At 30.9% G+C, this 17725-nt stretch overlaps 2 protein-coding genes and 1 long non-coding RNA gene across 6 annotated transcripts in view; 1 reads left to right on the forward strand and 2 right to left on the reverse strand.

Annotated features, from left to right (window-relative positions):
- The window catches only part of qdpra (quinoid dihydropteridine reductase a), a 242118-nt gene that overhangs the window by 30606 nt on the left and 193787 nt on the right, over positions 1–17725 (reverse strand). The gene's annotated exons all lie outside the window — the stretch shown is intronic.
- ldb2a (LIM domain binding 2a) overlaps positions 1–17725 on the reverse strand; it is a 156954-nt gene that overhangs the window by 12077 nt on the left and 127152 nt on the right. For 2 of the 4 annotated variants that reach the window (XR_015506614.1, NM_131314.1), the window contains 3 exon segments: positions 12792–12915; positions 6866–6919; positions 5119–5252 (listed from right to left, as the gene is read on the reverse strand). Coding sequence is in view for 2 of the 4 variants with exons in the window: in NM_131314.1 (NP_571389.1) it covers positions 5119–5252; positions 6866–6919; positions 12792–12915 (312 nt within the window). In the remaining 2 variants the exon portion in view is untranslated. 4 annotated transcript variants of the gene reach the window in all.
- LOC147840907 (uncharacterized) lies at positions 7503–10655 on the forward strand. Its single transcript, XR_015508101.1, has 3 exons — positions 7503–9308; positions 9436–9846; positions 9907–10655. It is a non-coding gene; the product is annotated as an uncharacterized LOC147840907 (long non-coding RNA).

Here is a 17725-nt window from a genome sequence, read left to right on the forward strand (position 1 = left end):
AAGCCAAGTGTCCGCGCTACACATGTATCCAGAGCGTTCCTCTCCATGACGCACAGACACAACCAGACCCGCTGCCTCAGATGGGGATGAAAATCAAGAGTGTTGCGACACACACACACACACACACAGACAGACACACACACATTCATAGGATCTATATGATAATGAGCACTGGCACAGAGCCAACTCCTCACACCAACAATTTTCTCTCTGCTTGTGTGAAAGTGTTGGGTGTCCTCAAAGTGATGGTCGCTGACTACACCAGGACAAAAAACTGCATATCCAATTAGACCAACAGACAAAAATCCCAAAAATAATAATCTATTAAATATCTAGGCCTACTAATGTTACAACTAAATTATAATCTTAACAATAGCCAAAATACATTGTAATGGCCAAAAAAGATTTTGTTTTTTTTGTAATCCAGAAATCATTAAAATATTAAGTAAAGATCATGTATCATGAAAATATTTAACAAACGTCCTACTGTAAATTAAAAAAAAATATTGGACAATTATTAAGGCAATTTTCTTAATATTTGGATTTTTTTAACCCCCAGATTTCATGTTTAAAAAGTAGTATTTCAGACAAATATTGTCCCAACAAGCCATACATTAAAAAACAAAACTAATAAATATATACAGTTGAGTAAATAAATATTGAACATTTCACCATTTTTCTCAGAAAACATATTTCTAAAGGTGCTGTTGGCTTTTCAATTTTCACCAGATGTCGATAACTAAACAAATCCATATATGAAAAGAAAACTAATCCATTTACAAATGAAGTTACGTGCAATAAAATGAAATGACAAAGGAAAAAAGTATTGAACACATGAAGAAAGGGAGGTGTAGAAAGGCAGTGAAAGCCCAGACAGCAGCTGAAATCTCTCAGTAGTTCTTCAGAAACCCTCAATGCTTCCTCAGTGTAAATGAGTATCAGATGCTTCAGTCTAACATCTACATTAGCAGGACGATGAAGATGAAACTAGGGTGAACATTTCAGCAAGACGATGATAAAAACACAGCCAGGGAAACTCTCAAATACTTTTAGAGAAAGAAAATCAAGCCGTGGAATAGCCCAGCCAATCACCTGACTCGAATACAATGGAAAATACAAATTAAAGATCAGATCTGACAGATGAGACCCACAGAACCATCCATATTTTTACACACTGTTGAAACTCACAAAAAAGCCAAAAACATATAAAAATATATGTAAAATATATATACCGAAAATATAATATAATATAATATAATATAATATAATATAATATAATATAATATAATAAATATATAAAAAAATTATATAATATAATTTAATATAATTTAATTTAATAAAATATAATATAATAAATATAATATAATATAATATAATATAATAAATATAATATAATAAATACAATTTAATATAATATAATATAATATAATATAATACAATATAATATAATATAATATAATATAAAAAATATAATATAACATAATATAATATAATATAATAAATATAATATAATATAATAAATATAATATAAAAATATAATATAATATAATAAATATAATATAATATAATAAATATAATATAATATAAAAAATATAATATAATATAAAATAATATAATATAATAAATATAATATAAAAATATAATATAATATAATATAAAATATAATATAATATGTTAAATATAATATAAAAATATAATATAAAAAAATATAATATAATAAATATAATATAAAAAATATAATATAATATAATATAATATAATATAATATAATATAATATAAAAAATATTATATATATATATATATATATATATATATATATATATATATATATATATATATATATATATATTTATATTTATATAACTGTTGCGGCTTTTGTCTGTTTGTGCGTGTGTTGCACTATTTGTAAATTGGCTATAAATATGGACTGACGTTGAGCAGAGAGAGGAGACTTCACTGCCAGCCATCAAGCTTTATTTAATTTACTTTAATTTTCTGCCTTTTTTCTTTAAGTCTTAGTTTATTATGCTTTTTTATTTGTTGGGTTGTTAGTCTAAGGTTAGTGTTATATATTTGTTGGAGAACGTGCGTTTTGATTCTTTATTCATTCTTGCTTAGTTTTGACATGATTTGCTTGATTGTTTTGTTGTAATGAATTTACTAGTTTAGACAAAACTGGATTCATTTGTCATGTGATAAATGAATTAAATGGATAGCGAAAAAAAAGAACAATCACTTTGATCACTGAATGACAAAAAAGTTGACTTGACACACTAAAAATCAAACACACATATTTTTTTTTCTCTGCTGTGCTGTCGAAGCATGTAAACAAGCATGTCTGTGTGTCTGCCAGACTGAGCCTCAGCGCAGCAGTGTCTCTCCTCTCTAATCTCCTCTCCGCCGTTCATGTATCCAATTGTCCCTGAACTCCAGGGGAAAAAGCCACGCACTACAAATCCCATCATCCATCTGCAAACAAATTTACCACCTCACAATACAACTCCCCAAAAACCAGCGTTTGACCCTGCGGCGTGAACCTGAGCGAACACATCGAGCGCCTGAAGAGGAAGCCTTGGGGATAAAGAGGCACTCTGGGGGAAAAAAGCCTGGGAATTGGGGTTAAACACTGTAAGTGGCTAATACAGGAATTGAAAATGAGGGCTAAGGAGTCTCTCTGTGAAGCTGCTAAGAGAGTATTTACTTTAGCATTGGAACTGAATATGCTTTATTTCTGTGTCACGGCCCAAAGCTCAAACCATGAAGACCTCACACCACGTTACTGCAACCACCTACTGACAGATATCGTGTCAGTAAAGTCAATTCAGTTTTGTAGTTTACACAAAATCATCAGCTCCAAACATGCATTTTCCTACTTTAAAATGTATTTAACAGCTTTGTATCAACACAATTATAATAAGAAAGGACTGTGGTTTGTTTAGCTTCAGAAATACACTAACCGGCCACTTTATTAGGTACACCTGTCCACCAGTTTATAGGTTCTTTCCGTGTGGGAATAGAAGAATGGAAAAACGTTGCCTGGTCTGATCTCGATTTCTGCAGCTACATTTGAATTGTAGGGTCAGAATTTGGCACCAACAACAGGAAGGCATGAATCCATTGTGCCTTGTATCAACAGTTCAGGTTGGTGGTGGTGTAATGGTGTGGGAGATATTTTCTTTGCACACTTTGGGCCAATTAGTACCAATTGAGCATCGTGTCAACACCACAGCCTACCTGAGTATTGTTGCTGACCATGTACATCTCTTTATGACCATCATCTGATGGCTACTTCCAGAAAGATAACACGCCATGTCATAAAGTGCGAATCATCTCAGGCTGGATTCTTGAATATGACAAAGAGTTCACTGTACTCAAATGGCCTCCACAGTCCTCAGAACTCAATCCAATAGAGCACATTAGGGATGTGGTGGAACAGGAAATTTGCATTATGGATGTGCAGCAACTGCGTGATGCTATCATGTCAATATAGAGCAAAATCTCTGAGGAATTTTACCAGTACCTTGTTGAATCTATGCCATGAAGAATTAAGGTAGTTCTGAAGGCAAAAGGGGCTCCAACCCGGCATTACTAAGGTGTACCTAATAAAGTGGCCAGTGAGTGTAAGGCATAAGAAACACATTAGAGAAACATCATAAAATTACAATCGTTACTATATATTATAAGCCATAAATTTGCCCTAAAATGACCTTTCTCATATTATTGACACACATGTCAAATGGATTTTCTTGTATGATCATTTTTGGAGCTGATTCATAATTTTGGAGCACATGGGTTTTATCTTTCACATATACAGTTGAAGTCAGAATTATTAGCCCCCTTTTGAGTTTTAAAAAAAAAAACATTTCCTAAATTATGTCAAACAGAGCAAGGAGATTTTCAAGGCATTTCTGATAATATTTTTTCTTCTGGAGAAAGTCTTATTTGTTTTATTTCAGCTAGAAAGAAAGCAGATTTTAATTTTTTACACACCATTTTAAGGTCAAAATTATTAGCACCAATAATCATGTTTTTTCGACTGTCGACAGAACAAACCATCATTATACAATAACTTGCCTAATTACCTGAACCTGCCTAGTTAACCTAATTAACACAGTTAAGCCTTTAAATGTCACTTTAAGCTGTATAGAATTGTCCTGAAAAACATCTTGTTAAATATTATGTACTATCATCATGGCAAAGATAAAATAAATCAGTTATTAGAGATGAGTTATTAAAACTATTATGTTTAAAAATGTGTTGAAAAAATCCTCTCTCCGATAAACAGAAGTTGGGGAAAAAAATAAACAGGGGAGCTAATAATTCTGACTTCAACTGTATATCAATATACATCCTTTATATATTGTGTGAAGTAGTTTTATTGACTGGTGCATAAACACACATCCACATACATGAATACCATAAGGAATAGCTTAATTTGGAATTAAATACAGAATACTGTAACTTTTTAGATAATACTAATATTAGCATTACACTAATACTAATAAACTACTAATATTATATCATTTATTATAACATTTTAAATGACATCATATGGAATAGTTTAATTTTAAATGGATAGAAATGCAATATTATTTCACAATACTATTTAAGTAATGACATTACATCGCATATTCATTCATTCATTCATTCATTCATTCATTCATTCATTCATTTTCCTTTGGCTTAGTCCCTTTATTCATCAGGAGCTGCCACAGCAGAATGAACCTCCAATTTATTCAGCATATGCTTTACACAGCGGATGCCCTTGCAGCTGCAACCCAGCACTGGGAAACACCCATACACACATTCACAGATATACACTATGAGAACTTTTGTTTATCCAAGTCACCTATAGCGCATGTGTTTGGACTTTGGGAAAAACTGGAGCACCCGGGGGAAACCCACGCCAACACGGGGAGAACATTCAAACTCCACAAAGAAATGCCACGGCACTCAAACCAGCGACCTTCTTGCTGTGAGGCGACAGAGCTAACCACCGAGTCCAAGCACCAACTCGCCACAAGTGAAATCTACTTTTGTATATGTATATGTTTACTATGTAAAGTGTTGCAACATATGTGTGTGTGTAAAGAATTAGATCTGATGCTTACAGGTACCTGGCTGGCCAGACTGAAGTTGTTGGCAGGGCTGCGTTTCTTGCCGCCGGCGCTGTTGCCAAGGCTACTGTTAGACGCACTGCTGGCTGAGTTCTTCCTCTTTCTTCTCTTGGTCGTGGTCTGTCGAGTGGGCTCTACACACACAGCAAAGGATTAATAAAACACAGACACATCCACACTCACAAACATACAGTTGAAGTCAGAATTATTAGCCCTCCTGAATTATTAGCCCTGTGCATTTTCTGTTAAATGGAAAGATTATAATATAAATATAATAATTTTAATAACTCATTTTTGATAACTGATTTATTTTATCTTTGTCATGATGACAGTAAATAATATTTGACTAAATATTGTTTAAGACACTAGTGTTCAGTTTAAAGTGACATTTAAAGGCTTAAATAGGTTATTTGGCAAGTTATTGTATAACAATGTTTTTTTTCTGTAGACAACTGAAAACAAATTAAAGGGGCTAATAATTTTGATCTTAAAATAGTCTTTAATAAATTAAAAACTGCTCTTCTTCTAGTCGAAATAAAACAAATAAGACTTTCCCCAGAAGAATAAATATTATCAGACATACTGTGAACATTTCCTTGCTCTGTTAAACATCATTTGGGAAATATTTTAAAAAAGAAACAAAGAAGAGGGCTAATCATTTTGTCTTCAACTGTATAGAGAAATATTACACGGGGGAAGATGAACACATGCATCATGCTTTTATTTTCTTTGTAAGAAAGAATCAGAGATCATCCTAAGATATGCACTGGTAACAGAGAACCTTGGCTTTCCTTTGCATAAATGCTCAACAGTGAACTGCAGATGTTTGTCAATGCTTTTAATTTCAACAAACAGCAAACGATTTTCATGTGAAAGGCATTTTTGATGCTCGTTTTGAAGTTACAATTTGTGCTATGCAACAGATGTACAGTCCAAGTCAAAATGATTTGCCTTCCTGATAAATTCAAATTCTTTCGAAAACATTTCCCAAGTGCTGTTTAATGGCGAGAAGATTTTTTTTTCTGTAGCGTTTTTAAACATTGTAGCTAATCAGGGGTTAAAAAAAAATGTAAAAGCTGCTTGTATTCCAATTAAACTAAAACAAATAACACTGTACTTTCTCCAGAAAATAAATATTATTAGGAAATACTGTGAAAACTTCCTTGCTAGGGTATAAATTATTTGAGAAATATATGAAAAAGAATCAAAATTTCACAAAGGGCTAATAATTGTGTCCTCAACAGTATGTAATTATATTTAAAAGTGTTTCATTTATTCATGTTTAAAGAATATTAATATTGTTGGTAACACTTTACAATAAGGTTCATTAGTTAATGCATTTACTAACATGAACTAATCACGAACAACACATATACAGCATTTATTAATCATAATTGAACATTTACTAATGCATTATTAACAACCAAGTCCATGCTTGTTAACATTAGTTAATGCACCATGAGTTAACATGAACTAACAATGAACAACTGTATTTTCATTAACTAACGTTAACTAACATGAACAAATACAGTAGTAAATGTATTGTTCATTGTTTGTTCATCTTAGTAAATGTATTAATTAACATTAACTAATGAACCTTATTGTAAAGTGTGACCATATTGTTTTGGTCATGCATATTGTCTATTTGCTGAGCATTCATGATTCACACTGAATTTTTAAAAACATTTCATATACACAGAATGCAGTATTCCCTATTGGAAGATGATTCTGAAGATGAGACAAGTACCTTTTTTGTGATTTGTGGGGAATATTTCGGTTTTGAAGTTCTGCGGATGTCCAGCTGAAATCATATTCAAACATTTACTTTCTAGATAATGTTTTTGATAAATAGACAACCCACTTTATATTAAGTGGCCTTAACTAATATGTAATTACACAGGAATTAATAGTTTGTTTTAATGTACTTGTGTAAATACATGTATTTACTGTGTACTTATGCTTGATTAAATACCCGTATGTAACTACATCTGTAATTAACTTTTGTAATTACATTTGTAAATACACTGTTGACCATCCCTTACACCTTAACCCACCCTTAAACCTACCCATGCCACCAAACCTGTCCATAACCCAACCTCTATCCACAAGTGTTCTCAAATACATTATAAACACAGTAAGTACATTGTATTTATTTTTTGATGGAAGTACATAGTAGTTAAGGACACTTAATATAAACTGGGACCTAGACGACAAATGTGAACTGGATGACTGTAACTTTGTAGAATACGCATACATACATTACATTGCAAAGTCAGTTGGACTCATTCGCTAATCACAAAACAGAGATAAGTTTGCACAAACATTTCTTTTCATATTTATGAACAATTACTTTTATACTTTTAATATCTTTTACTTTTATTTATCAATAGAATTTGTTATGAACATTTCTAAACTTTCTCCTCATTAAGGAATCCTCAAATAATGTAGAAACATATAAAACAGATTTTTTGTAAACATTACTTATGATTTTTAATGTTAATAATCAGCAGATTAGAAGGACTTCTAAAGGATCGTGTGACACTGAAGTAATGGCTGATAAAAATCTAATTCAAACATAAAGGGCTCTAACATACACCTGGTGCAATGCGGTACAAGGCGCGATGCAGTTGTTGTTTGGTAGTTTCAGCTCAGCGCAAGAGTCGTTTTGATGTTTTGTAGCATGTTTAAATAGTAAATGCATTTGTGCTCATATGTGCGCCTATAGGCGTTCTGGTCTAAAAAAGCAGGCGTGTTGAGGCGCATTGCTGGCGCGTTGCTATTTTGAGGAACTATAATAGATTGTTTAATAGACCAGATCAAATCAGGTCTATAGTCCAGCACAGAGCGCGTTAGTTGTGCGAATTAAAGAGATAAAATATTACAAAAATTTATATTTTCTAGCCTACATAAATATAAAAACCATACCTTTATGCCTTCTTCATCTCAGGGGGGGATTTTTCAGTTTATTCATAACAATTTGCTTTTGTATAATGTTATTATTATTAGCATTATTACTTATTATATGCACATTTATATTTGTTTTATTATAAACAAGCTTAGATTTGCCCACCTGTCAGGTTTTAGACCATATGGGGCATAGCATGTGTATTTGGATATAACTCAGTTTTTTGACCACACTTCGTTATTATTGTTAATTTATTCGTTTGCTGGAAATTAGAACTGAATTTAGAAATAGTTTTGAAACCAATCTTTACGCTTAACAAACAAAATTAATTATGTAGTCTAATGGATGTCTGTGCGTTCAACACATTTCCTTATCCATGAGAGTGAATGTGAAAGTAAAGAATGAGGAGGCTCATCTCTCATTCTCGCGCTTTAGATGCTCTGTTTAACTTTAAATAGCAAATGCGCGATGGCGCAGCGCAACTGACTCTTAAAGGTAATGGGAGATAAGATTCTGATTGGTTTATTCTCAAAACACACCTATAACTCATCAAGAGAATAAGCTCAACCCTGTTAGACCATGCGCCACGGTGCAAAGCAGATTTTTCCGTCCTTAAAATAGCAAAAGTGGATTCAGACACACCCTTAAAGAGTTTGCGCCCTGCGCTTTGCGCATGGATAGACAAAATAGAGGCCAAAATGTTTATGCTAAGTATAAATATTGAACATTTTAAACATTTTATAAGAAGTCTATTTTGCTAACCAGGGATGATTTTATTTAATAAAAATAGACCAATATCATAAGTAAACAAAACTTTAACATTTGTTTATATATGCTATATATTATTATTATTATTACTTGCAAAATAATAAGACCCGATATGCACAAATGATACAAATCAACTTTTTAAATTATTACAAACTTAAAATAATAGATACAAAATTTTGTTTTCAGTGTTTTGAGGGATATTGAGTGGTTTTTCCAATAACATTTGTGATATTAAATAAACAATGACATGTTTGCTTTCCTGCACCTATTAATGGATTACCATGAAAGACTGCACATAGTTTTTATTTTACTGTTCAACTTTTATGTGCGAGCCAGTGTATAATAAAATACAAACTATGCATCTAGTTTAACAGACACCTACAAATACCTTTTTAAAGAAACATGTTTTATGAACACTTACACTCCTTGTCGGTGCTCTAGATTTGCTGGTTTCAAACTGATGAATTAATCATTTTGGCACAAACATGTATACACAATGGTATGAACCATTATAGGGGTGGTCAAATGTATATTTCTGTTATCTGTTACTTTAATTATTCATTTTTATTTAAGATACACATTTAAACTGATGAATTAATCATTTTGGCACAGACATGCATACACAATGGTATGAACCAATTTAGGGGTGGTCAAATGTACATTTCTGTTATCTGTTAATTTAATTATTAATTTTTATTTAAGATACACATCAGAGCAAACTATTTCTTTACTATTAAAGTGCAGAACCCCATACATCTTGTTTTGATGTCCTTCAGAGGGGACCAAGCGTTAATTCGGGGGGTCAGAACCCCCCAACCCCCCCTGTAATTTGCATCCTAGTCCCAAATAAGTAAGTTAGTAATTAATGTGTATCTATATAGCGCATTTCTTGTGTATGGCCATGCACCCAAAGCGCTTCACAATTATAAGGGGGGTCTCTCCACACCACCACCAGTGTGCAGCATCCACTTGGATGATGCGACGGCAGCCACAGAACAACAGCGCCAGTGTGCCAGCTATAGGGGGAGTGGAGAGACAGTGATAGAGCCAATTCAGTGGATGGGGATGATTGAGAGGCCATGATGGGTAAGGGCTAGTGGAGGGAATTTGGCCAGGACACCAGGGAAACACCCCTACTCTTTACGAAAAGTGCCATGGGATTTTTAATGACCACTTAATGTTTAACGTCTCATCTGAAAGGTGGCCCTCAATGACAGTATAGAGTCTCCTTCACTATACTGGGGCATTAGGACTCACACAGACCAGATTGAGCGCCCCCTGGTGGCCTCACTAACACCACTTCAAAAAGCAACCTAGATTTCGTGGTCTCCTATCCAGGTACTGACCATGCTCAGCCCTGCTTAGCTTCATTGAGTAACCGGTCTTAGGCTGCAGGTTGATATGGCTGTGGCAAATCGATTAAGTTTAGAAATTTAAGTAGATTGAACGTAAAACAATTATGTTGACCCAAAAAATCTCAAGAATTGTGTTGTTTCAGCTCTTTTTAAATAAGTAGTGTTGATAATTATTACTTAAATTAAATTTAAATACAATAAATACAACACATTTTAGAGTCTCATTCCAACCTCAGCCATCACGATGTTTCCAGATTATTTGCACACAACAGATATCAGTCATTTGCAATATTAATAGGACAAGTGTTTCGGTCTTGTGAAGAACCTTTATTATAGCATGTTCATTCATTTTCTTTCTGCTTAGTCCCATATTTATCAAGGGTTGCCACAGTGAAATGAACCGTCAACTATTCTGGCATCTGTTCTAGGCAGCGGATGCCCTTCCAGCTACAACCCAGTACTGGGAAACACCCATACACTCTCACATTCACACACACACACACTCATACACTATGGCCAATTTTATCCAATTCACTGAGCGCATGCCTTTGGACTGTTGGGGAAACTGAAGCACCCACAACAACACTTGGAGAATATGCAAACTCCACACAGAAATGCCTACTGGCCCAGCTATAACTCGAAGCAGTGACCTTCTTGTTGACAGGTGGCAGCGCTAACCACAGAGCCACCATGCAGCCACTGCATGTTCATTAACACTCAAAAAAAACAACAAATTTTTTTGTTGCTTGTTTAAAAACTCATTTAAATTAAGCTGAAACAACACAATTTTTGACATTTCATTGGGACAATTTTATTTTTTATGTAATTATTTTTGATAATTATATTAGATTTGTGTTGGGACAGCATAAATGAATTGTGTGGAACCCTGCATTTTTTACAGTGAATGTGAGTGTGTGAATGACGTACTGACACACACGCAAACACACTTTTATCAGTGTATAAATGAAACTTTATTTCCTTCCTGTTAAACGTTCCCCAGGCTTCAGTAGAATGGGAGGAAAGAGGGAAGCGAAGCTCATAAGAAAACCCCAATTACAATTCTTCTGCATGTGGACTGCCAAGTGGACTACTGAGGGCGCTGCAGGGTTTCCCCTACAGGGAGCGGATGGAGGATGTGTTTTCAGTCTCGTGAGTGTCATGCTGTCACACTGTACATGAAAAACTCCTCCACAAACAACTGTAAATCATTGATATTGATTGATTTTGACCCCGTGAGGGAAATATAAGAGACGTCAAACACTGCTGCTGTCTCCGCTGATGTCTAATCCCTACTGATGACATCTGACAAATGCAGTGTGTTGAAGAGCTTTGTCTTTTAGAGAGAGACCGTGTGTTTAAAAATAAGATGCCCATGATAGAGATATTATACTGTTATTAACTTGTACATTTGCTACACATATTTATACATGGACTTTTTGATGACTTTTGAATCGTTATGCAGTGATATAAAAATATTCAGACTGTAGATGGAGAATGCAACTATAATTTCAGGTTGTTAATATAAGTATATTTATATAATTATATAATTATAGTATTTTCCGTTCTTTTTCAGGTCTTAAAATTTTATATTTTAGGGATTTATAGTAGAGGAAAACAACATAATAAATAAAAAATTAAGTACTGTATTAAACTAAATAGTTATACCGCAAAAGACTAACTTTCTATTATTTGACACTGTTTTTTCATGTATATATAATATAATAATATAATATATATATATATATATATTATAAAATAATAAAATAAAATATATTATAATAAAATAAAATAAAACTAAAATACAACATTTAATAAATAGACAATTTTAAATGACTAAAATAAATAAATAAAAAAATGATTTCTAAAACATAAATAAAATTATAAAATAAATTGTACTAAAATCAAATAAATCAATTTAATAAATTAGTTATATAAATTTAAATAAAATAAAATGAAACAAAAAAATTAAATAAATATATAATAAATAATTACATTTAAATGACATTAATTAAATTAATTAATAAAAAATGGTTTCTGAAGGATAAATAGAATAAAATATAAAACCAATTATATTAAATATTATAAACAAATTTATTAAATTAATTAAACGAAATAAATAAAACTAAAATAAGTAAATAAAATCGATAAATTTAAATGACTAAAATAAAGAAATTAATAAAATAAATGATTGATTTCTGAAACATATATAAAATTAAATATAAAATAAATTATATTAAAATAAAATAATTAAATTAATTAAAGTTAAATAAAAATTAAATCAATTAAAACAAAAAGTAAACAAATATAATAAAAAGATCATTTAAAGGAATAAAATAAATAAATTATTAAATTAAATTATTGATTTATGAAACATAAATAAAACAAAATAAATTATATTAAAATAAAATAAATCAATTTATTAAATTAATTTAAGAAATTTAAATACAATAAAAATTAAATAAATTAAACAAATAAATATAATAAAAAATACATTTAAATGAATAAAATAAATAAATTAATAAATGAAATGATTAATTTTTCATAAATAAAATAAAACACACACACACGCACGCACGCACACACAAACACACACAATATATATATAGTTATACACACACTGTAACTGTAGAGAAATGTTCAGATACCTGGAGGTGCCACCATTCTCTGCCACTTCTGGAACAGGCAGGTCTTCAGACAGTCTCTGGGACTGAGGTTGTAGGTCTTGTGCCGAGACATGAGCTCCTGCATGGGCTCCAGAATGACACACAGCTGCAAAACACACACCAGCAGATACTGTCACTTTCTTCATTTCAAACATCAAACTACATTATCATTTAAATCACACAGCGGGTGGCCTGAAATATACATGGAAAAACTCAGAAATCGCTTCCACTGACAGCATCACAACCCAGCACCACTTCATATACTCTAAAATAATCAGCTGATTTAAGTCTTGTGTTTGTATTTAATGATTTAGTCTAGACATTACGACATTTTAAATCTGGCAAACAAAAGCAGACTTTAACCTGCCGTTTTCCACCAAAGTAAAAGCTTTCAGGTTTATTGATTGTAAGAATATATGATGATAACAATAATACAATTGCAGTAATACTTCTAAATATATATATACACACACACATATATATATATATATATATAATTATTTAGAAGTATTACTGCAATTGTATTATTGTTATCATCATTATTATTGAAAATACGATTTTGAAATATAAATACTATGATACATATTAATTTCTTAATTCTTTAGTTATATCCAAACATAATATATATTTATAGTAGTAGTAATAATAATAATAATAATATTAATTATTATTATTTAAAAAAATGTATTATATAAAATATGTAATTATTATTTATATATTTATAAATCAAACTATTTAGTACTATTACTGAAAATAATTTTATTAAAACTATATTCAATATTATAATTAAAATTAAAGTTCTGAAATATATAGTTATATACAATAACACTGTCACAGAAGGAGGACATAAGGAGGCTGTGACAGATCTCAATTTCTGATTTCTTTACTTAGATCCCATAATGATATTTATATATACAAAAAATAAATAATAATAATAATAATTATTATTATTATTATTATTATCGTCATTATAAATATATTAGATAAAATATGTATGTTCTGAAATGTAGTTATGTACAATGATACTTAATAATTTCTAAATTATTTACCCATTATATATTTATAATAATAATAATTATAATAATAATAATAATAACAATTATTTTGCAGTCATTATTTATATTTATTTGAATATTTAATAGAATTACAGCAAATATTATAATTAAAATTTATTTAAAAAATTATATCAAGAAGGTGTGTTTTACTAATATATATATATATATATATTTAAATCAAATAAAATGTTAAAAAAATGTAAAAATAAAATAATTATATTTAAATAACTATCACAGTTGACAAAAATGTTTAAAATAACGATGCTTAGATTCGATCACCTTATCAGAAAGCGGGCTCGATCAAGTGCTTTCAGACTCCATAAGAATCAGATGTAGCCTCCTGATCAGGACAATATGTATGTACATATACATGTTCTCATTATTTTGAACACATCTATAGTCATGCGGCGGCACAAAATTACACCTCTTCCTTAACTTCCCACAGAAACAGCAACGCGTGCGGCATGACATCACAATGTTGCTGTTGGTTAAATGCCGGCAAAGTAGAACACTGAAACAGCTTGTAACAAAAAGCATGAGTATGTCTGCGGTCTGGAGGTATTATAAAGTTGATGACGACAACATTGCCATTGTAAACTATGAGATATGTAAACTTGGGATTGCCTGCTGGGTATTTTAAGTTGAGCTTTTCTTTATTCTTTTTTTATGTATTATAGAAGAATTGGATCAGGTTTTGGTATCGGCAGATACTGACTCGAGGGCAAATAAATCATCAGGACATCCCTAGTTTAAAACCACTGAATTTCCTCTTATTTTCTCCGAAATCTCCATCATTTTCAAGATTTAACAATGTTATCATTTAAATCACACAGCAGGCGTCCTGAAATTGACTCGCATCCACACACACACAGACACAAACACTGGCGTATATCCTCTTCACTTCCACACGCTCAGGGAAACAATCTCTGGATGCAGGCCACAAAAACTGGGCTATTTCTGCCCTGAATGCGAGGAAACCTACAAACTTCCTGGTCCATCTCGCCGGACAGTGCTTTTTCTTGTGTCCGAGCTCCGGAAACATGCATTCGCTGATAATCACGCTCAAACAAATGCAGCTTTTTCAAGCAGCGCTAATGAGTCACTTTTACACCGTATTTTTACAGCGCGCTGAAGTAAAGATCGTGAGAATTGACCCCAGTGGGAGGAAAAATGATCTTGTTTACAGGAATACCGAAATCCCTGAGCTTGACCTCGCAATTAACTCAGTCTAAATATTATGAATGATTGCTTTCTGTCAGAGGGCAGTGATCAGGTTTGGTTTTTAAATATGAAAACGTGATGAACTAGAGATGGAAATTTCATATATCTGATTTTATTTGTGCAAATGCAGCTGAAGTCAGAATTATTAGCCCCCCTGTTGATTTTTTCCCCCAATTTCTGTTTAACGGAGAGAAGATTTTTTTTCAACACTATTTTAAACATAATAGCTTAAATAACTCATTCCTTTTATCCATGCCGTGATGACAGCACATAATCTTTGACTAGATATTTTTCATGATACTAGAATTCATTTCTTAAAGTGACATGTGAAGACTTAACTAGGTTAATTAGGCAGGTTAGGGTAATTAGGCAGGTCATTGTATGGCTAGTTTGTTTTGTAGACAATTAAAAAATAAATATAGCTTTATGGGGCTAATAATTTTGACCTTATAATGAAAATTATTAAAATAAAAAATTAAAACTGCTTTTTATTCAAACCAAAATAAAACAAATAAGGCTTTTTTTAAGAAAAAAAATGTTATAGTAAATACTGTGAAAATTTTCTCGCTCTGTTAAATATAATTTGGGAAATATTTGAGAAAGAAAAAGAAAATTCACAGGAAGGCGAATAATTTTGACTTCAATTGTATATGCTTTTTGATGTTAAGGACTCTGACGTACAGCATGATGATTCTCTGAATAAAATGTGCTTGCTGTTATTTTTCTTGCTGTTATTTTTCTTGCTGTTTGATGTATCTAATCTTTCAATAGATCAAATGAATTCATCTCAATAAATAATACTTTGTTTATTTTTACAGTGAGTACAGAGGAAACATAATTAATTAAAGTATTTTTTAAATAACTATATTTAGTATAACCGGCAATACAGTTGCAATTAGAATTATTAGCCCCCCTTTGAATGTTTATGTTTCTCAAATGATGTTTAACAGAGCAAAGAAATTTTCACAGTGATTGCTAATATTTTTTCTTCTGTAGAAAGTCTTGTTTGTTTTATTACGGCTAGAATAAAAGCAGTTAAACATTTTTTTTAAACCATTTTAAGGACAAGATTATTAGCCCCCTTAAGGTATATATATTTTCTGATAGTCTACAGAACAAACCATCATTATGCAATAACTTGCCTAATTACCCTCACCTGCCTAGTTAACCTAATTAACCTAGTTAAGACTTTAAATGTCACTTTAAGCTGTATAGAAGTGTCTTGAAAAATATCTAGTGAAATATTATTTACTATCATCATGACAAAGATCAAATAAATCAGTTATAAGAAATGAGTTATTCAAACTATTATGTTTAGAAATGTACAGAAAAAAATCGTCTCTAAATAAATAGGGGGCTAATAATTCAGGGGGTTTAATAAATCTGATTGCAACTGTATATTAGTTTCTTAAAATAAATATTTGTTTTGTTAAATACGATAGGATACTATTTAATGACACAGTGGCTCAGTGGTCAGCACTGTTGCCTCACAGAGAAAAGCACCGGTTGGACCAGTTGGCATTTCTGTGTGGAGTTTGCATGTTCTCCCTGTGATGGTGTGGGTTTCCTTCGGGTGCTTTGATTTCTCCCACAATCCAAAGACATGCACAATAGGTAAGTTGAATAAACTAAATTGGCCGTAGTGTATGAGTGTAAATGAGTGTGTATTGATGTTTTAGAGTACTGGGTTGCAGCTGGAAGGGCATCTGCTGTGTAAAACATATGCTGAATAAGTTGGCGGTTCATTCCGCTGTGGTGACTCCTGATGAATAAAGGGACTAAGCCAAAGGAAAATGAATGAATGAATAAATTCATTAAAAATGATTTTTTGGTAAAATTGAGAATTTATTAGTTTTAAAATAAAAACACGACATTAAAATAAAAAAAAAATTATGAAAATAAAATAATTTTTTGTTAAAATTATACAATTTGTAACATTTTGAAATGTGTACATTTCTTTTAATGTAAATTTGAGTCATTGATACAAGAAGTGAAATGACATTAATATTTTTAATTCAATTATTTTAAACTTAACTGTTAAATTTGTTACTTGTAATCCTATTACTAATAATAAAATACTAATAACAGATTTTATCTCCCAATAAAGTAATATTTTTACATCATGAATTCACTGAAAAAATAAACATTTATTTATAATTAACTGAGTAAAAAACTCATTTTTCTTTAATAAGTACTTCAAATAAGTTACTTTAGTTTCATTGCCATACTTTGACAGATTTTATGATTATTCTAAGGAAGTTTTTATAATACTTTTCTTATGTTTAAATTAAAATTTTGGTTAAATTTCAAGTAATTTTAATCTCAGTTTTATTATATTATATTTAAACTATTTCATAACAAAAATATATAGTTTAACTGTTTATAATACACAAAAACTTGTTTTCATATTTAATTATAGTACATAATAATTATACATTATAGACAACAGCAGTAAAACTACAAAACCAATATTTATGGTCATTGTTTTTTTTGTTTTTTTTTTCGTTTACAAACATTAAAGCTTTTGATTTGGTGTAAAACCTCAGGGAAAAGTCTGCTTTTTATTGCTGAGATTTAAAAATGTTGAAATGTCATCAAATAAAATATTAAAAACAAAATTGTTTTATATTTGAATGATCA

This window comes from Danio rerio, chromosome 14 (genome assembly GCF_052040795.2).
Source record: "Danio rerio strain M-AB ecotype USA chromosome 14, GRCz13ab, whole genome shotgun sequence".
NCBI classification, from domain to species: Eukaryota; Metazoa; Chordata; class Actinopteri; order Cypriniformes; family Danionidae; genus Danio; species Danio rerio.